This window comes from Podarcis erhardii (genome assembly GCF_964252035.2).
Source record: "Podarcis erhardii genome assembly, chromosome: 12".
In the NCBI taxonomy this organism is placed as follows: domain Eukaryota; kingdom Metazoa; phylum Chordata; class Lepidosauria; order Squamata; family Lacertidae; genus Podarcis; species Podarcis erhardii.
The window spans coordinates 39,760,865-39,782,230 of NC_138513.1; the positions used below are offsets into that span (position 1 = coordinate 39,760,865).

The 21,366-nt window shown below is 42.2% G+C and overlaps 1 protein-coding gene and 2 long non-coding RNA genes across 5 annotated transcripts in view; 2 read left to right on the forward strand and 1 right to left on the reverse strand.

The window, feature by feature from the left end:
• Positions 1 to 21,366, forward strand: part of TMEM108 (transmembrane protein 108) — a 186,717-nt gene that overhangs the window by 72,655 nt on the left and 92,696 nt on the right. For 2 of the 3 annotated variants that reach the window (XM_081882262.1, XM_081882266.1), the window contains exon 3: positions 15,433 to 15,518. In XM_081882262.1, the coding sequence (XP_081738388.1) occupies positions 15,479 to 15,518 (40 nt within the window). In that variant the 5' untranslated portion in view covers positions 15,433 to 15,478. The remainder of the gene's footprint in view (positions 1 to 15,432; positions 15,519 to 21,366) is intronic. The other variant, XM_081882263.1, reaches the window with a different exon arrangement.
• LOC309326170 lies at positions 2,356 to 3,421 on the forward strand. The gene is made up of 2 exons (XR_014150216.1): positions 2,356 to 2,986; positions 3,024 to 3,421. It is a non-coding gene; the product is annotated as an uncharacterized lncRNA (long non-coding RNA).
• Positions 7,114 to 8,277, reverse strand: LOC309326186. The gene is made up of 2 exons (XR_014150219.1): positions 8,189 to 8,277; positions 7,114 to 7,499 (listed from the first exon to the last, which is right to left on the reverse strand). It is a non-coding gene; the product is annotated as an uncharacterized lncRNA (long non-coding RNA).

Here is a 21,366-nt window from a genome sequence, read left to right on the forward strand (position 1 = left end):
AACAAGTGGGGGGGGGGAGCAGTTTCATGTCAGAAGGCTCCAGTCTGAGTTATGTAAGTTTATCTGAATATCACAAACAAGCCCGCGTGTGCACCTATCCATCCTATACATTAAGGAACCAAGGGTTCATTAATCCCAAATGGAATGTCTGTAAGGTCCCAACGTTCAGGCTCCGATGTTTCAAAATCACAAAATAGTGTGTCTAATGAACCGGCCTGGATCCTGTGAACATCATCAGAGGCCCTTCTTTGTGGGCCTCCTCCACGAGACGTCTGGAGGGTGACAACATGAGAACGGGCCTTTTCTGCAGTAGCTCCGCGTTTGTGGAACCCTCTCCCCAGGGAGGCTTGCCTGGTACCTTCATTATACATCTTTAGGCGCCAGGTGAAAACCTTCTTCTTCAGTCCGGCTTTTGCCTAATGAACATTCTGTGTCCTTTTAAATGTCTTTGTTGGGAGCTGTGTATTAGTGTTTTGTTTTGTTTTGTTTGTGTTTTTGTTATTATGTATTTTGTGTTTTTATTTTGTATTTTTATGCAAATTTCTTTGAATATAAACAGTATTGTATGCAATTTTGCCTAGCGTATACATGACTTGGCTGGACAACCACATTGCAAAAATTCAAGGAAAGGCAAATTTCAAGGGATGGTTGTGTTTTGCCTTGTGTATTATTTTGGTGTGAATTCAGTCAAGCGGCCTTTAAATGTGAATTGAATTGAACTGGATTTCTGCCCCATCTCTTCATCCAACCTTTCATCCACAACAAGACAATACCAACGCAACATTTCACAACAATGCCTTGTCAGCACAGCATGCTAGTAAAAGGTAAAGGGACCCCTGACAGTTAAGTCCAGTCGCAAACAACTCTGGGGTTGTGGTGCTCATCTTGCTTTACAGGCTGAGGGAGCCGGCGTTTGTCCGCTTCTGCAGACAGTTTTTCTGGGTCATGTGGCCAGCATGACTAAGCTGCTTCTGGCAAAGCCAGAGCAGCGCACGGAAACACTGTTTACCTTCCTGCTGGAGCGGTACCTATTTATCTACTTGCACTGCATGCTTTCGAACTGCTAGGTTGGCAGGAGCTGGGACCGAACAACGGAGCTCACCCCATCACAGGGCCTCGAACCGCTGACCTTCTGATAGGCAAGTCCAAGCGGCACAGTGGTTTAAACCACAGCGCTAACTACCCACAAAATAAACCTGCATCTTAAACATAGAAGCAGTCGTGACAGAGTGTATTCAGAGGTACAAATATGTCTATTGTCTTCAGCAACCTATAGTCTATCTATCCTGGCCTGTGAAAACATAACAAAACTCTCTCTTAGTTTATATGTGTACCCTGAATTTGTTGGGTGATCCAACCCATAAAATTGGATTTACACAGCCATAACATAGTAGATCCTCCCCTTCCTCTAATACAAGTTAATGGCTTGTTTCATCTGTAGACAATCTGCATAATATAGGCAGATCTGCTTATGAGCATGTCAGCTTCTTCTGATAGTCCCATCAGGGGCCCTGATGAAAGGGAGAAACCTTCAGATACAGATGGGGAATCATCCTTCATCTTTCATTCTGCAAACTGCCAGACAAACAGAAGCCCCCATAGACAGGGGTGGGGGTTGCTGGAGTAGAACTGCAGCCCTTAACTGCAATTGATGTACAGATGCAACTCCCACTGGGAACTGGTTCAAACAGATTTGCTAATGGTGAATAATTAAGAGCAAAATAAATAATCAATAATGCCCAGTACTTGTTGAGTCAATTGAGGTGGGGGATGGAATTCAATACTGTGAAGCATATTGGAAAGGATGGGAAGGGGGGGGGTAGCAGTATCACATCAAGGGTTTCTTTTTTAACTGACTGGTCACTTTGGTGATTTTGATTGACTGGCAGCTTTTCAGGGGTTGGGGGGAAAGGTTAGGAGTCTCAGACCTACCAGAAAGAGCTGTGAGTAGGTCACCCGTCCTCATTTTGAAGGCCAGAGAAGGCTGCAGGCAGAGCCTTTTCATCCAAACTTCCCTGCCATTCTCTTTTTGTTCCTTTTCTACTTGAGCAGTTTTCAAAGGCCCCCAAATTGAGAGTAGAAAAGGTGGGAGAGAAACAATTCCTTCCTCGTCTCCAGATCTAGTAGTGAATTTAAAGGGGAAATGTGCAGGAGGGGGCGGAAACGCCTTCAGGTTGCAACCTGTCGCTTTTTTTTTTTTTAATATATTTTATTGAGGGTTTTCTTGTTTTACAGTGTAAGTGTAATGCCTCGTGTATTTTTTCCCCCCCCGTGTAACATTTTTACAAATCCATTTCATTTGTTGAGGCATTAGGGGGAGAAGAAAAAAGAAAAGAAAAAAAAAAGAAGAAAGGAGGGTGGAAGGAGGGGAGATGGATGGGGGTGGGGTGGGGTAGCGGTGTTTCTATTATGCTTAATGTATGTAGTTTGGTGTCAGCGTGCTTGTGTTGTTCACTTGTGTTCCTTTGGTGGTGAGAGAGGTTGGGGTTGGCCTAGGATGTGATTGTTTGTTTGTGATTGGCTGTGGTGATCTTTGTTTTCGTGTGTGAGTGAGGTGGGTGGGTGTTTTGGATCAAGTTAGCCATATTGATTTTTATGCTGTTGGTGGATTATTGTCATTGTCCTGTTGGGCTGTGTATGTGATAAAGGGGAGCCATACCGGGGTGAAGGTGTCTTCTTCTGTTTGTCCCCGTGTCAGTTTCAGTTTGTTAGTTAATTTTTCTAGTAGGGCTGTTTCCCATACTATTTGGTACCATTGGTCCATGCTTACTCCTGACAGGTCTCTCCAGTGTCTGGTTATGGTGTTTCTGGCTGCTGAAAGTAGGTGGGTTATGAGTTCTTTGTGGAGTAAATGGGCATTGTTGTCTTGGAAGATGTTTAGTAGGGCCAATTCTGGGGTGAAGTCTAATACTTGCTTTGTTATTTTACATATTTCTTGTATGGCTGTTGTCCAGAATAGTTGGATTTTGGGACACTCCCACCACATGTGGAGGTATGTGCCTGTGGAGGTGCACCCTCTCCAGCATTTTGGTGAGGTTCCTGGGTGTATTAGCGCTAGTTTCCTTGATGTTAGGTACCACCTGTAGGTGAGTTTCAGTGTGAGTTCTTTTCTTTTCGTCGATATGGATTTAAAGGGGGGTTTAGACCACATTCTGGTCCATTGAGTGGGGTTAATCTCATAGCCTATGTCATTCTCCCATTGTTTTTTGATTGCGTCTAGGGGATTTGCGGGATTTTGGAGTAGTATTTTGTATATTGCGGATACCGTCCCTTTACCATTTCCCTTTGTTGTTAGGAGGAGGTTTTCAAAGGTTGTCAGGGGCCTAGTTGCTGCTGATTTTACTGTTGGGTTGTTTAAGAGGGCATGTAGTTGGTGTTGTGTTAACCAGGGCATTTGGGTGTCTTCTAGTTTGTCTTGTATTTCTTGTGTTGACAAGGGTTTGTTATTTTTATAAAAGTCTATTAGGCGATATAAGCCTTTGGTTCGCCAGGCTTTTATCTGGAGGTTTTGTGCTGCATGGTGGAATAATGGGTGGTACGCCAGGGGGATTAGTGGGGATGGGGTTGGGGATAGTTTGCCTATTTGTGTTTTCCATGCTTTGAGCATGGTCTGTGTGTACCTGTTAAGTGTTGTGGGAATTTTCTTTAGTTTGTTTGGGAGGAGTGGGTATGTTGTGGTGCAGGTATTTTCAATTGTGTCCCTCTCTAGGTGTACCCATTGTTTTGTCTCATCTTCTAGTATGTATGGAATTACATGACGTATTTGGTTGGCAATGTAATATGCTTCTATGTTGGGGATTCCCCATCCTCCTTCTGAGGTGGGGAGGTGCAGGTATTTGGGGCTTATTCTTGGTTTTTTATGTGAGAAGATGAAAGAGTGTAGTTTTCTCTGCCAACTGCGGAGTTGGGTTGAGGGGATCCAGATTGGGAGGGTTTGGAATAGGTAGGTTAGTTTTGGGAGTGTGATCATTTTGATCATGGCTATTTTGTCTGAGAGAGTGAAATTCGTGTTATTCCATCTCTTTAGGTCTTTGTTAATTTGCCGCCACAGGGGCTTGTAGTTGTGGAGGTACAATTTGTTGAGGTTTCTGGTTATTTGTACCCCTAGGTATCTGAACTTGGTGTGGCAGAGTTTTATTTTGGTGACCTTCGTGAGCTCTTTTTGGGTGTGAGGAGGGGTGTTGAAGCACATAGCTTCTGACTTTGTAAAATTTACCTGTAGGCCCGACACCATTGCAAATTTGTTGAGTTCTCTGATTAGGGAGGTTGCTGTGCTTATGGGGGTCTGGTGTTGTCACCATTAGGTCATCTGCAAAGAGCCCTAATTTATAGGTTCTGCCTTTTATTTCCACTCCCTTGATGTCTGTGGCTGCTCGGATGCGGATTGCTAAGGGTTCCAGAGCCAGGATAAATAAGAAGGGAGACAGTGGGCATCCTTGTTTCGTGCCTCTTTGGATAGCTATAGTATTAGAATCCATATTGTTAATTCTGCATTTTGCTGAGGCTTGGGAGTATATTTGTTTGAGGATTTGTAGGAAGTTGGGGCCAAATTTCATGTTAGTTAGTACTGCTAATATGTATTTCCACTCTAAGCAATCAAAGGCTTTGAGGATGTCTAGGGACATAATTGTCAATGGGAGTTTCGTTGCCTTGCTGTGTTCGATCAGGTTCAGTAGTTTCCTGATGGGGTCTGTTATATTGCGGCCAGGGACAAAGCCAGTCTGGTCTGGGGCTATTAACTTGTGTAGGAAGATTTTTAGGCGGTTGGCCAAGATTGATGTGAATATCTTGTAGTCTTGGTTTATTAATGAGATTGGGCGGTATGATTCTACTTTGAGGCTGTCTTTTAGTGGTTTTGGGATGGAGACTATTTTGGAGTGGGTCCAGGTTTTGGGGATGGGGCCCCCTTTTATGATGTCGTTGAATAGGCGGGTCATGTAGGGCATCAAGGGTTCTTTGAATTTCCTATAGAATTCTGCTGTGAAGCCGTCTGGGCCTGGGGCTTTGTGTGGTTTCAGGTTTTTGAGGACCACATCTATTTCCTCTGGGGTGATAGGGCTGTCCATGAATTCCTGTTCCTCATCAGTTAGGGTAGGCATGGTCAGTCCTGCTAGAAATGTTCTGATTTCCTTCTCTGGTGGGTTATGGGAGGTGTATAGGTTGGAGTAGAATTCTGCAAATTCTGAGGTTATTTCTTCAGGGGAGGATGTTATGCTGCCGTTTTTTTTGGTGATGCAGTGTATTCTTGTTTTGAGTGCTTTTTTCCTACATCTATTTGCTAGTAATCTGGAGTTTTTCCCTCCATATTCATAGAAACGTTGTTTAGAATATAGAATGCTGATCACCTCAACTGCAAGTTGCCTCCTCCCATCACCTCCTTTTTACAATGGTGCATTTGCAGCTTTAGTTTTTTTGTCATAAAGAAAGAAACAAAATCATAAAGATGGGGTTTGAAGCATAAAGGGGAATTATTTACATAAAGGAGACATTTTACATCTGCTGGGTGATACGGTATTCCTTTAAAGTGAACGTGATGAAAGGCTCCTGAGCACGTTTGTCACATCTGAAGTCAGAGCATTTTATCGCACATTGAATATATTAGATTTAATCTCACGGAGACTTTGAATCTTGTGTCGGGTCATGGGCCCCTTATTTGCAAGGCCAGCTCTGATGCTTTGTTTATGAGCCCAAATGTGAACGTAGAGCTGAAGGGAGGTTTGATCTCAAATCAGAGATCAGAGCATTTGGTGTGATAGGTAGCAAGTAGTGCAGAAAAATTCTTGATGGCTGCAAATTTGTTTTAGGGGCCCCCACCCCTGAAATCAGAACAAATTAAAACTTGACATTATTGGGGCTTGCCTACACTACGGACTTAAAAGGGGTAGCTGCCAATTCCCAGGAAAAACAAGGGTGTGTGTGTTTAGGTCACAACGTGTGTGCCAGGCATGCCCTGCTCCAGACATACAATTCACCATGGTAGGTATACACTGTTACATTTGTAGAGCCCCTCACACCTGCTAAACACCTGGACAGTGGGGTGTGGCAGGCTGGCCCACAGGGCTTCGCAACCCCCTGTGGGATTTACAATTTGGGGCACTGTAAATATTAAGCGGGATATCGTATTTTGGCAGCCAAGTAAAAGGTTTGCAAGAAACCAGCCAGAGAATAGATAAAATACTCACCCAGGAAAAGACTACTGGATAGGGTAAGCTGAGCAACCAGTGAAAACTTCATCAAGAATAAGCAGTTAACAAGCACAGAATAACTTTTTCATAGGTGTTGATGAAGCAGATGTTTATGTACACATGGTGAACAATGACTACTCATGTGCAGGATCTGATTTAACATTCCAATATGGGGAACAAATTCAGAGATGGGGGATGTTGATCAATTTGTAATGCAGCTAAGCATTTCAAGCAGGACATACTCGTATACAGAACAAAGTAATTATAAACGTGCACGTTACAAAGGAAGTTAGGCTGGCAAGCACATGAGCCAGGGCTTTTTGGGTGGTGGCCCCACAATCTTGGAATACTGTCTCATGTTATATTAGGGAGTCCTCATCCATGGATATTTTTATACAAGCCTTAAAAACCATGTTACATTGGCTTACATAAACTAATAGTTGCTGTGGCTCTGATTGTGTGGTCTGGTCTTGATGGCTGTATTGCTAGTTTTAATAATATGGGTTTGTTTTGTTAAGATGCTTAAATGTTGTTTATTGTTTTCTTGTACTATAATGTGAACCACCTTGGGAAGAATTTTTGTTCTAGAATTTTATTCAAGATTGTGCAGGAATTTATTAGATCAAAAAAATTCAGGACGGCCACCAGAAATAAAGGGGAGACACCCCACCCCCAAAACCCCATAAACAGTCCAATGAGGACTATGTATGCTTAGTGTGTGAATAATGCTAATGGACTGTTGCAAGGAATGGGAAAATGGGAGGGACATTGAGGGTCTTAAGCAGACATTCTCCACACTGCAACATTTTGTTGCAGGTCTCAGTAATCTTTTCCATAATTCTGCTGATTTCTGTTTGTAAGGGCCCTGAATGATGTAGGCTTGAGATGCTGGTTGCAAGGCTCACACAACTGAATGCTCTTGCATATATTTTTCAATAGTTTTTATTAAAGATTTTCAAAAAACAATCCCTAGAGCTAGATGTGAAGGAGAATGTTCCAGCTCAGCCATAATACCTAGTTTGTAATGCCCAGTGACTTTTTGTTTTCATCTGTTTTCCTTTGATCTAGGACACTGTTGGCATCTTCCTCCTTCAGACATAATGAACGATGCAGTGTTGGGGACCTGTCAGCTCCACTGTACTCTTTTGTTTTCTATTCATCATTATGTCTTAGCTGTCCTCTTTAATTTAGCCAGAGTTCAGTGTGGGGCACAGGATGGAAATCACTCATTGCTGAAGACAATACCTTGGCTCTGCATGGAGATTTCACACATCCATTTATCATCACGTGTATATTTATACACAGTAGATGCAGCTGTTAGGATTAGAAAGAACATTTAAGGTAATCATTCCTATAGCTCATTCAGCGATTAATAGCTTATCTATGGCATAGACCGTATTCCTCGCTCCATAAGACGCACCTGACCATAAGACGCACCTAGTTTTTAGAGGAGAAAAACAAGGAAAGAAATATTCTGAACAGTGGGTGCATGATTTTTTTGGTGCAGGCTGTGGCCATGGACATGCTATGTGATCTGATGGTGAATTTGGGGTGACCCAATGCAAAAATCCCTGAGGATCCATGGGCTTTTACCTCCCCCCTCCCAGGCAGTCTCCTTTATCACTAGCGTCCCTTATCTCCCTCCCGATCGCTTACCGATCAGCTGCTTCCTTTCAACACCCACTTCCCTCTTGTTTGCCTTAGTGTCTTTTCCTTAGCTGGAGCAGTTTTTTGCCCCTCCTTTTCTTCTCATTTCTCTCCTCATTAGTCTTCCTGTCTCGTCTCCTTGCAAGTTTGCTGTCTTTACCTCCCCGAACCCAGGCAGCCTCCTTTATTGCTGGCGTCCCTTATCTCGCTCCCGATCGCTTGTTGATCAGCGGCTTTGTTTCAACACCCACTTCCCTCTTTCAAAAAAAAGAAGAAGCAGCATGATCTGCTTTTCTCCCCTGGGCAATTCAGCTCCACACATTCGCTCCATAAGACACAAGGACATTTCCCCTTACTTTTTAGGAAGAAAAAAGTGTGTCTTATGGAGCAAAAAATACAGTATTTTAAGGCCAGCATAGGCAATGCCCTTCTGATGTTGCTGAACAACTGCTCCCAGAATTCCTGACTGTTGGCTGTGCTGGCTGGGACTTGTGGGAGCTGGAGTGTAACAAATCTGCAGGGCCACAAGTTGCTTACCTTTGCATTAAGCAGCTGCTATTATTATTTTAATACCTCTGTCTCCTTAGGTCTCACACATAACATCAAAAAGAGGTCTCTAATCGTCTCTGACATTAGCTTTGAGGAACAAAGCACTTCCCTGTTGCACATGTGGATAGTCCAACCTTTGAGCTGCTTAGTCAGAGAAAGTACCTTTCACCCCACGTTTGGAAAGCTTAGTCGTACAAGCAGATGAACAGATCCCATTTACACAAAAACAGAGATTAAAATGCAAATTGATTTCCACATTTTTAGTCCTTCTTCCAAATATGTACACGATCCATTTGATCTGGGAAGTCAAAACCAGTTGACTGAAGCCCTCATTTGTCCACAGTCACCCTTGCATTAGTTGAGGCAAATTGCAGTGCATTCGCTTCTGTAGCTCATAGAAACTATTCCCTCTCTTAATCTTGTTCACATGAAGATTTCTGTAATCTCAGATGGATTTTATCTGTTGGAAATGCAGTTACGAGCTGAAATGCATAATGATACTCTTTTTTTTCTTTTGTTTGCTGTTAATGGAGATAGTCTCTCCCCCCCTTCTTCTTGAGAACTGTATTTTTGTATTGTGTTTGCTGTTCCAAAAAACTGGTAGCTTAATTTTTTTCAAGTATACCCACCCAGGAGGGCAGATTCCAAGTGCTGAAATATTTATGATTTCAAAATTGTTGCACCTGGCTTTTCCTTCCTTTTTGTGTGCAAAGCATTAAAACTAATTAATGTCATTCTTTATTTCCTTTATTTCCATTTCTGGCTTTCCGTTTTCAGCAAAATTGTGCCATTTGCATGAGAAAAATGTCACAGTATGAGAAAGCTGAAAGCTGTGGGGTGGGGGGATATATATAGGAAATAAACATCATTTCTGCTTTCACAGATATTCAGGACCCTAAAGATGACTGCTCAGAAGTAAGCCCCATTTAGTTCAATGTGATTTACTCATAGGAAGGGATGGGGAAGAAATTTGATTAAAATTTAAAGGTGAATCCCCCTAATTTTCCCTTTCGGAAACAGAATGCAAATTGGAATGCAGGCAGCCTTCAGCATTTGCACTTCTCCACATTTCACAACGCAATTCTCCAGCCAAGTGATTTGCACAAATATGCATATACTAGGATCAAGTGTTCATAAAAGCATGTGTCGGTGAAAAATGACATACAAAAATTCTGTATATTGTGGAAAAATAATATTTTCAAAAATATGTATAAGGCAAAACTGCATACAAATATATGCATATTAGGAGAAATTCACACTAAACTGCTAGTTTAGTAAAAATAAAAATGCAAATTGAATCAGAACTGGGGAGAACTAAATTTAAGATTGGAAAAATGAGAAAGTGAGAGAAACCCATGTTGACAGATTTGCCCATCCTTAATCCCAGTTACAGGTTTGCAGCCTTAGAAAAGCCATGCTTATGTTTCTTTACTAGCATTTGATCAATTTTGGTGTAGCCTTGCAAGCCCTTTCTTCCCTTCCAATCTGCTTTGTTTTCTTTCTTCATCCCGTTCTATATTACTTTCAAAAGTAACTTCACTTTTAATATTTTACCCAAAAGGATCCACGTCTGCTCAACTGAATGACTTCACTTATATTTATAAGCTATAAAGCCAGAGTAGGATTTGACCCAAAGGATCTTACTCAATTTATTTCATGGAGTTTTAAGTAAGGTTCATGACCATTAAGTGGTCTGGTTTTTTCAGCTCTTGGCAGAAGAAAGACTGACATTTCCAACCCAAATGTCTTATGGTTCTTATTTGTGCACAAGCCTGTTCTTGCCTCTCAGAAATCAATAAATTATCCAACTCCTATTTAAATACAATAAAAACTAGCACAACAACTTATACATTATTACATAGTGCAATTGACAGTAGTTGCTTAAATGCAAGAGGCAGTCATGCATTGGGAATAGTAAATACATGCAAATAAATGGCAGTGGGCTCTTAGATATAGATACTGTATTCCTAATAGTGATTAATATAGAATGGTATGCTGGGTTGTTCACATGAATTGAAAAATTAGTCTGTCTTTTGCAGGCAAAAGCCAAGCAACACTGCAGGTTAGTGCATGTTAATAGCTGGCTGTATTTTGATGGTCACCACAAGGCATCTGTGGCAGGAATAAACAGGGAAAAATAAGCCTGCTATAACTATACCCCGTCTCTCCTCAAAGTGAAGCTACAGTGGTACCTCGGGTTACATACGCTTCAGGTTACATACGCTTCAGGTTACAGTCTCCGCTAACCCAGAAATAGTACCTCGGGTTAAGAACTTTGCTTCAGGATGAGAACAGAAATCATGCTCTGGCAGTAGGAGGCCCCTTTAGCTTAAGTGGTGCTTCAGGTTAAGAACAGTTTCAGGTTAAGAACGGACCTCCGGAACGGATTAAGTACTTAACCTGAGGTATCACTGTACTTAGTTAGTAAATTCACGTCTAAGGCTTTAGAATGTTTATTCACAGGGTTGTATATATTAGTACAATCCTCATTTTTGCACATTTAAAGCAAGAATGGGGAACCTCAAATTTCTGGCCCCCAGGACTGTCCTCAAGCCACACCCCTTCTTCCCTGGCCACACCCCTCCACTATAGGTTTGCCATATGTCTGGAAAATTCCGGACCTGTATGGAAATCAGATGCCTAAAATAGTGTCCAGGATTGTTTTCCCCCAGGGTTCCCCCATCTTTCTGCGGCGTGCATGGCGAGAGCTCCAGCCACCCATGGCGCTGCTGCTGTTTGCGCTGGCTGCTGCCTCCCTCACTTGACTGTGCATGGCCACTCCATCCAGGAACTGCTTCTCCAAGTCTCAGTTGTCCCAGCACAGTGTCCTGAGCGTGGTGGGCTCTTGCCACAGCCTCAGTGCCAGCACTTGGCACACCTTTCCGAGGGGCCTAGACCCACTGTTTACATCTTCAAGCCTGCCCGTCTGACGACAAGGTGTGAGCATTCCTGCGCAACAACTCCCACCGTCTCCTACAGGCAGGGGCGCCGACTTATAAAAAATATTGGGGGGGCCCATACCGGGGTCCTGCCCCGGGAAGTTTTCTAAGAGCCGCTCCAGGCCCGTTGCTGCTGCTGCCACCCGCCTCGTGGCCCCCTCGCCAGCTGAGGGAGGGAGAGAGACCGAGAAGGAGAGAGATGCGTGGTGGGCAAGGCAAGTGCCCGCCGCGCCGCGCCTCGCCTCCCACCGCCCCTCGTGCCGGCCGCCCCCTCCCCTCCCTTCCCCGCGCGCGCGCGCTCGCTCGCTCGCTCGCTCACCCTCCTCACCCCCGCTCTTGGCCGTTCGCCCCAGGAACTCGCCGCTGTTGGGGTTGTAGATGAACCTCCGCCCCTCGGCCATAGACTGGCTGAAGGGCTTCTTCTCCTCCTTGGCCATAGCGAGAGAGAGAGAGATAGAGAGAGAGAGGCTGGAAAGAGAGAGGGAGCTCGGCGGTTTTTCCCCTGCCGAAACAACAGCGGCTCCTCAGAACCGCTAAGTAACTCTCCCTCAGGCGCCCGGCGGGAGAGCAGAAGAGAGGAAAAGGAAAGAGGGGCTGGGCCAGTCGCACGCACCGAGCAAAACTACTCGCGCCGCCTCTTTTACTACCGTAATAATTATTTGTTTTAACTCATTACTGAATGTATTTTAAAAGGTAACTATCGTCAAACAAGGAAAATAAAAAATACCAACATAATTTTGTGATTTTACAAAGCATAATATAACTAATAATTTTCTTAAATTATTGGGGGGGGCAGAGCCCCCCCAAAACGAATTTTGGAGGGGGCTTGGGCCCCCTCAGGCCCCATGGAGTCGGCGCCTATGCCTACAGGTAAAAGGGAGGCAACATGGGCTTGTGTGCAAGCGTGTGTGTGTTATTCCGGAAATCAGAAGCGAAAGCATCGCTTTCACTCTCTTTTTTAAAGAAATAATATTTATTCAACTTTTAAAGATTACAAAGAGAAAAAGAAAAAAGAAAAAAAGACAGAAAAAATACAAGCAATTAAAAAAACACCACCACAGATCAAACCTTTACATAACTTTCTTTCCTTTGCTTATTTCCTTGACCTCCTCACACCTCCCTTTTTTTGTATTCTAGTTCAATTAGATATTTCAGCAAATCCTTTCCAGCTTTGTTTTTATCCTATTAATTTATCTTAATATACTGTAATTTTACATTCTCGTCTTTCACCAATTAACAAATCCATTTTTACCTAATCCTTTATATCATTTCTGCTAAAACCACATTACTTCATTCCAACATCCTTCTAACATTCCTTAATTTTACAATGTTTCTGTAGATAAACTTTAAATTTTTTCCAATCTTCTTCCACCGACTCTTCACCTTGGTCTTGGATTCTGCTAGTCATTTCCGCCAGTTCCATATAGTCCATCACTTTCAACTCTCCATGACCTCTGTGATCCAGGGAGGTTGGGTGGCCTCTAGCCCTAGCGGAATCGGCTCCCCCTACCCCCCCCCTTGGCTGGAGGTGACGCTATGGTTGCAGGAGGCTAGGCAGGCTCCTTGTAGGCAGCGGTGGGAAGGGAGAGCAGGTTTGAAGGGGAGCCATAGAAAGCAGGGCATCAGTGGCCAGAGGTGCACTAGTTATGGTAGCTAGCTGCGTTATTACACATAAGGGTTAACTTTCCCCTTTAAAAAAATCAACAATTTTGGGGATTGTCTGCATTTTTACTTTTTGAAATATGGTAAGACTACTCCACCGGTTCTTATTTGTATCCTTCTTGAGTGTTTTACCTGGGTAAAACTTGGACCTTGCTCATGCGTTTAAACTGCCTCGATGGAGGGCAGAGAGGCATGTGTGTGTGTGTGAGAGAGAGAGAGAGAGAACCATCTAGTCTGCTGTACAAAGGAAAATTTTATATTCATTGGTCTGCCCCACAGGCCACCCCCAGAAGGTACCCTAGAAGGAAATGGTGGCCCTCAGGCTGAAAAATGCCTCCCACCCCTGCTTTTAAAGCCAGCTTGATGTGGACAGACCACATCAGTGGTGGAATAAATCTCTTAGATGACATAATAATAATAATTTATTTATTGTTTATACCCCACCCATCCAGCTGGGCCTCCCATCCACTCTGGATGGCTCCCAACAGATTAAAAACAGAATAAAACATCAAACATTAAAAACTTCCTTAAACAGGGCTGCTTGTGAAGAAATATATATATGGGGGGGTGAGCCCTGCCCCTTCTTTCTGTACATGAATAGGAATTCCTGCACAGGGACTATGCATATACACCCCAGTACACATAGGATCTGAGTGAGGGTGGATCTGATGGATTGATCAGTCTACTTCCAGTCTGTGTCAGCTTCACATGTTCATAAGCCTGTTACGTCCTGGTTTTGCATTCATTTGCATTTGTTTAAAAAAATCTGAATGAAAATTCATATTGAAATTCATATTGAAATACATCTATGAGGTGGTGGGAACGATGGCAGAGGTTTCCTCCTCTGCGAAAAGGACTCAAATGGACCACTTACGTCTGTGGACTTCCCTTTCTGCTAATGGAGAGGAAGGTCTACAATGTCTAACTGCTCCTCAGCAGACCTCCTCAGGAACTTTGGGTTGCTCTCTTAATATTTAAAAGCCCTTCTTTGAAACTATTTACCTTCAGGATAACTCGCTTTATGCAGAAGATCAATGGAACATAAGTAAATATTATTTTATTTAAGTGAAAATGATGTCTTCCCTTAAGGAAATATTGAACCATTTTCACATTCACAACCAGTTTTAAAATGAAATTGAGAGCAGGAAGAGAGAAGGGAGATATCCAAATAGGAGTATTCTTTGTCACCATGTGTATAAATAGCTGTAAAGTGATAGCATAAGTGAATGTCTCGCCTCTTCCGCAGGCAAATGGAGCTAATAAAAGTGGCAATCCTAGGAGACTTCCATCTACAAATCAAATTTGGTCCTCCTGCTTTCATAAACTCCTGGCATTTAATCAGTGGCGGAGTGCTGTTTATTGGTTTGGCTTGTAGTGCAGATGCCTTCAAGACCATCTCTTAAATAAGCTCTGAAGGAATTATAGTGGAGTGCATTGGAATAGCTTGCAAATGCCTTGAGTTGGAAGACAGGGAGAGAAGTTATTATGAGAAATAAAAGGTATCAAGTGCCTAAAGATTGTTAACTTTTTTTTTTCAAGAGTTGGCTCTTCAGCCTGAAGTGGCAGGCTCTGCAGTAAAGCTCTTTGATAGATGCTGGTGGAGGCTTTCTGGATCTGGTTGCAATAACAAACGATAACGGCTAGGATTCAAAGACCTGCATAGGCTTACACAGATTCCAGTGAAATGTTTGACACACAAAAACACCACCACCCTGCTTTATTTAGCTGCCTCCCAACTGTTTTTTCAAATTTCCCTTGGTTTCAGAAGCAGGTTTTCCCCCAATAAAAATAAGTCTTAAAACCCCTGTGGCTTCATGAAACTAATGTAATTCTTCTTTGGATCCATGTGTTTTGGTGATAAGGATCTGAACACAACAGTCACCTATAAGCTTTGTTATATATTTCTTGGGTGCCTCCTGGAACTGCTCAGAGATCATTATGAATTGGTTGGGTGCATGCCAACTACCAAAATTACCGGGTGGGTGGGGAGGAGTGGTGATACTAATTCTCTGTAAGAAACATCAGACAGATGGTTATGAAAACCGTGCAGGGATGGGGGATATGTGGTCTTGCAGATGTGGGCTGGCATTTTTATACCAGCATTGCCAGAAAATGTGCATGCATGAGGAGCACCCATCTCACAATAAACACCCTTGATGAATGGCTCCCAATCTGTATAATAAAGAGACCCAGTAGCAGAAATACTCAGTTGTCTGCTTCATTTTAATTCACATACCTTATTTTTTTAAAAATCACAGTTGGCAACTTGGTCAGCCAAGTACGACACAGGGACTCTGCAACCTATTTTGACAATTTCTGATTATGTTTCTTTTTAGCTGCTTGTAAGGCCAAAGAGGCCACATAGACCAGGATAGCTCCTTAACAAACAAACACAAAAGCAAACAACAAACAAACTTATTCATATACTGTTCTTCTTCATCATCCCCTAGACAGAATCATGAATAAACTGCAGGACAACCTGGAGCAGATGATACCATGAAGAGAAGTTTACAAGTCCTCTATTGCCAACTGCTTAGTAAGTAGACAATCATCTGAATACTTTGACATTTTCTCTCTATTGTAGGTGTACTTACTTTGGATATGAGTAATACTACTCTTGCCCCCCCCCCTTCTCCCCCCTCTTAATGTTCATCAAAATTTATTGTAAATTTCCTTCCATTGTTCATCTCACACAACCCACCTTATCCATTTCTTCCCCTTTCTTGTGCTAGGGGTTAAGTTGTTAAATTGTTTTCTTTTCTTTTCTAGTGGTGATAGCAAATGGATGGGCCCATGTGTCTTAGAGTTGGATCTCTGCCAATTTCTCTTACAGCACTTGTCTGAACTACTAGGGACAACCTAGCCATGTTGCTAAATGCCTGGATGCTGCCAAATGCATGATTGCCTCTGATAACCGCTTAGAGGTTTTGATGATTAAGGGGTATATATAAAATAAATAAAACTGTGGCTGCAAATCGTAATTCCCAGCTCCTCCATAGTGTTTAGAACGTAACTGTGTGCTGATGTTCTCTCCCCCCCCCCTCGTTCTCAGTGATAAAGAGGAGAAGCAGTATAATGCCAGGCATAGCTGTCCGGTCCCAGCAGGGGTTGGGGTTGAGGCGGTGAGTGGTCTTTGGCACAGGCACTTACAAACAAGGTGTCATCAGGAAAGGCGGAGTCACATCCAGATCCTGGACAGAGGAGTGTCTAAGATTCTGGCTAGAGCATTTCCTTCTGTGCTGTATAGAACTGTTGATTCAGCAGAATGGTGGCGCAGTCATTGGTTCCTGCAACATGGAAGTGATGGGGGCTTTATTAAGAGCAGTGTCTTGAGGAAGATGGCAGTACATACTACATGCTCCAGCTTGGGTCTGAGAGCTGAGAATGCAGGTAAATTCTACCAGATGTTATGATGGGGGAGAACAGAGCCAGATGTGTATTTGTTACTTTTTGTAGCAGCTGTACATCAGGTCACATTTCTAATTTTATTTTTATTTTTATTTTTTTAAAAAAAATTACTGGTTTTCACACTTATCACATAAAAAAGATACAAGAGGAAAAAAAACATTACAAAACACAAAAACAGAATTAAAAAACAGAATTGTTACTACCAAATCCTAATTTCATTACATTGATAACAGACTTCCTCGAATCCCCTCTAACTGAATTTCATTATATCACCTATTTAGCAATTCTCCAAATTCATATTTCTAATAATATTAACTTCTTTGACATTTCTAATTTTAAGGTGTCTCTTTGTTCCATGCAGGACTTGTTTTTGACCCTGAACTCTCAGATACAATCTACTAGTTTTATTGTTGTCATAGTAGCTGTACTTTGCATGTTTGCAAATCAAGAGTTTGTTTAGCTTTAGAGCTGCTAAATAAAGTAAAATTAAAGGGGATAAATATGTACTCAGTTCCTTTAGTTTAGTTTAGTAGGTTTTATCTGTTGATAAATGTTTTATATCCAAACCTTGATTCATGTCATCAAATTACTTTCCGCAAGCTACATGCCATGCTATCTAATTCCATTAAAAGTTATTAGGTGTTTTAACTGCTATGGTTATTAGGAATTCTTTTGTGTTCATTTTTTACATAGTGATGGAATGTTTCTAGTCAGCAGTAATCTATTTAGGGATTATGTATTTATGGAGTATGGTATGGCTGAAAGTTATTTTCACATGTTCATAATTCACACAGTCTGAATAGATACATAGGATGTACTCATCTGTTTGCAAGAGAGGTTGAAAATCATTTCCGAAAAGAGGATTTCAAGTTAGTTTACGAGGGTCATTGCCAACCCATTTATGAAAGCAGCACAGATTAAGATGTTTTTCTATTTACTGTTATATTCATCACCACAAGATAATTTAATAGAGTTTAAGCTAATGAAAATATTATATCCCCAGCTAATGCTAATGCAAGCACTGGTGAATGCAGTACTTTCTATAATGCACCTAAAATTTACTTCATCTGCACATAAGTGATTAGTATATTATTATTACTGATGTAATTCACTTCATCTGAGCATAGCAAGCTGCTTTATTGGTTCACCTTGCTCAGTATTACCTGACTAGCAGAGGCTTCTTCCTTGACTTCAAATAGGAGACATTCCTGGAGATGCCAGGAATTGAAACTGGGACAGTCTACTTCCAAAGCAGATGCTCTACCACTGAGCTTCAGCCTTTTCCCAAGTGTAATTCAGATACATAGGCTACAAAAAACAAACATTAATGAATCTTAGTCTTTGCATTCATAAGCCAGAATCTACTTCAGCTGATGCATGCATGCATGCATGCAGTTGGCAGGTTAGGGCAGGGATAGCAATATAGTGCTGCAATTGTAGTGCCATTTACCTGGGAGAAAGCCCCAATGAATCCAGTAGGACTCACTCTGAGTAGACATGGTAGGAGTTGCACTGGTAGGAGATCAAAAAGCAGAGATAAACAATGGATCACCCAGCAGCTCCTCAATTCTGGCAGTCCCTTTCAGCTTTCTATGCTTTTGGGTGGGTGAGCCTGCAAAACTGTCAACCAGATAGAAGCAGGTTGTTATCATGTGGTGATGCATATTGCACATGATGTGTATTATGCAGATGTAAGTCACAGACTGAAACATTCATTGATTTTTGCATGGCTTTTGAGAACAAACTTCTAGGTTTCTAAAAAGTATTGGAAGCAGAATATAAAAGATGTGTCAGCCCTTTCTGTCAATGTCCCTGATTGCAAGATTTGCTTTGGGCTTTTAGTGTATAAGCTTTTCAAGAACAGAAAAGAGATAAAAAATACAGAGATCCTCTCAGGGATTTCAGTGACAAAAAAAAGTACTGATGTGTTGTCATATAAACAGTGAAAGTGGCGCAACTTGTTATTAAAATACAACTTTTTCAAAAATGTGAATTTCAGCGCAGGTTGAGTGAATGAACAAGCTAATTTTTTTGTACAATGGAGCAGAATTGTTTCATTCTATAACTAAAGCTAGTCAGGGGGCGGGGAGAAGAATCTGTGCAGTATATTTGTTTCGAACGATTGTAAAAGTGTTCTTTGTCCCTTACAGCAAAGAGATGATCTATATGTCTGTTTAATTTCCAATAAACTAGTTTGTTTATGCCTGCTAGGCAGACTTTCTACTTTAATGGGCTTGTTCCAATTGCTTTTCACACACTCCAGTTACCATTCATAAAGAGTAAGAACATATTAGACATGAATAGGGTTAGAAGGTTTTTATTCTGGAACTTTAATCCTCATGGAAGCTGGCTTAATGTTGCTCTGTGAATCTCTCTCTCTCTCGCGCGCGCGCTCTCTCTCTCGCAGTAAAAATGTTTACTGCGTTTTCTAAAACTGGCTACTAGTTCACATAAAATAACAGCTATAAAGATATCACCCTAGCCCGTGATCTTGGCCACATTTATAGGGAAGCCGAGGCCCATTGGATCAACATGTAATGTTAAACGATGCCAGAGTCCCAGTGAAAATGCTGCTATCAGAGTGGAGGAGAAATTTCAGTGAGAAATGTAGGTTTGATCTTTCTGCTGAGTGAGAGCAAGTTTCAGGATGGTGTCACAGCATTCTTCCATGAAAGATTCTCATAAATTTACCACCTCCCTCCCTCCCCTCCTACTCATCTGCAGGAATACACATGGGTTCGTGCGAGCATTACAATGGGCCACAACAGGACATCTATACAGTCTTCCTATAACCCCATCCAATATGGCTGTGCACCAGATTCGCTCCAGGTCCATGCCCCTAGCTTAAAATTGAACCTATTCATAGGGATTTGGACATTGGCCAAGTTGGGTAGAGACATCCATGGATCGCTGTTGGTAAGGATGCATGGCCCATAAGGACCCAAGGCTCTGGGGGTGGGGCATCAGGCAGGAAGGAAAAGCAAGCAGTGTTTGGGAAAACCCCATGTAGAGGCTTAGACCAACTTGACTGTGTCTTCCTGGGAGAAGCTAGAAGCCCACAACCACCTGGTACTCCCTCCTTCCTGGCATTCCATCCCTGAACAGGTACCTCACACAGGATTGATGCCTGTGTGCACCAGCTGTTGAGCCATCACACCTTCAGGTTGCTCCTTTGCAAGTGGCTTCCCTGCAGAGAACCTGCTTGCAAAGGGACACCCTACAATTGACCCCTCTGCTCTCGATCAGGAGAAGGGAAGGAGACACATGCCCCTCTACCATTCCATATACAGTAGCCAGCTGAACTGGCAACCAAATCTGAATTCAACATTAGTGAAAGGAGAGCATCTTTCACCACATAAAAGACGATGTCACAACAGAGAGGAATGGTGGGGCATTCAGGAGGAACAGTTAGGCGTTGCAGCTGTTGCCCCCCAGCACCGGCCACATGAGGTGGGTTCCTCACTTTGCCTAATGATGGGGTTGCCCTGCGTCCAGTGCCCTTCCAGCCATGCACATTTCTAGTTTGAAGCCTACCAGTAGCTAGGGTGGCAGGGATCTGTTGTAGCTATCTAATGGTAACTTAATTTTAAATTATTATGATCATTTAAAAAGAATGCATCTATGAACTCTTATGGGGAGTTAGGTAATTATTCTTAATCCTCAAGCAAGCATGCACAGAATAGAAGCTGTACATTGTATTTTCAACATTTCTCTGGTGGATATACCTTCTATGCATAAATAAGAAGAATGGGGAGAGGGAAACCAAAATTTCAAAATAGGTACGTTGATTAACATCTTGAAACCACTACAAGGGCTTTTGTTGATAAGCGTCAATTAAAGTGAACATGTGTCTACAGCTTTCCTTCATTTGCCACGAGACACATATTATGCTACATTTGCTACTTTCATTAAGCGCCTGGCTTTGTAAGGAGAGTTTAAAAAATAACACACCCCTAATATGGTGATTAAGCCCTGCAGCTTGAACCATAATAATTCAGTATAGATGTTTGTTGTGCTTTCTTTCTTCATGGGTGGCTGAAACTGAATGTATAATAGTGAATATATTGGGGGGGGGAGGACTTTAAGTGACTGTGAAATTAAGCTCCCATCCAGGTTCTTTGGAGTTAAGCAGGACTAAACAGTTGTGCAGTGTGAGGTGTTTGTGGTCAAAGCTTCGCATAGTGGGTTGGATCCAGACTTAACAGCACAAGCCTATGCATGTCTACTCAGAAGTAAGCCCCACTAGGTTTCTGTTAGACTTATTTTCAGAAAAAGTATATAGGATTGCAGCCTAGGATAGCTGACTTAGCTCCTATTGAAATCAATGGGAAAAGCTAGTCATGACTTACATTCCATTAATTCAAATGAGAATTAAGTTCAACGAAGTTCTTCATTATTATTATTTATTGAACTTACATCCTGCTTTTCCTACCGAAGGACCCCAGGATGGCAAACATACCCTCATAAAAACAATTTAAAAAATCTAAAAACAGTGAAAACATAGTTGAAAGCATCTAAAACAGTTATAGTTAAAATATTCTTAAAACAGTGAAAACATTCTCTCATCTCTGAATCCATATGTTAGTTGCATGAAGGAGGCATCACACGATTACTGAAGGGAAGAGTGGCCTTACTTAGATGTCCACATTGATTGCATGCAGGCTTCTTCACTGCAGATGACTATAGTAATATGTGAATGACTGAAGGCAGTCCCACACAGCATGTCCAACACCAGCAATGGCACCAGTAATCATTCATACTAATAACCAATCCAGTTCAGTGTCTCACTCCAATCCAGTGTTTCACTTGCTTTAAAAAACAAAACAACATATAGCCAAGGAGGCCATGATTGCACACAGGGGAAGGGGCTGCTTAAACCTTTCTCCTCTTGAAGTTTAATAATTAAGCATTACCTCTGTGAAATTGCTCCCCCCCCCGCCCTCTGGGTCTTTATTGTTATGAGTTTGGGGTGTTAA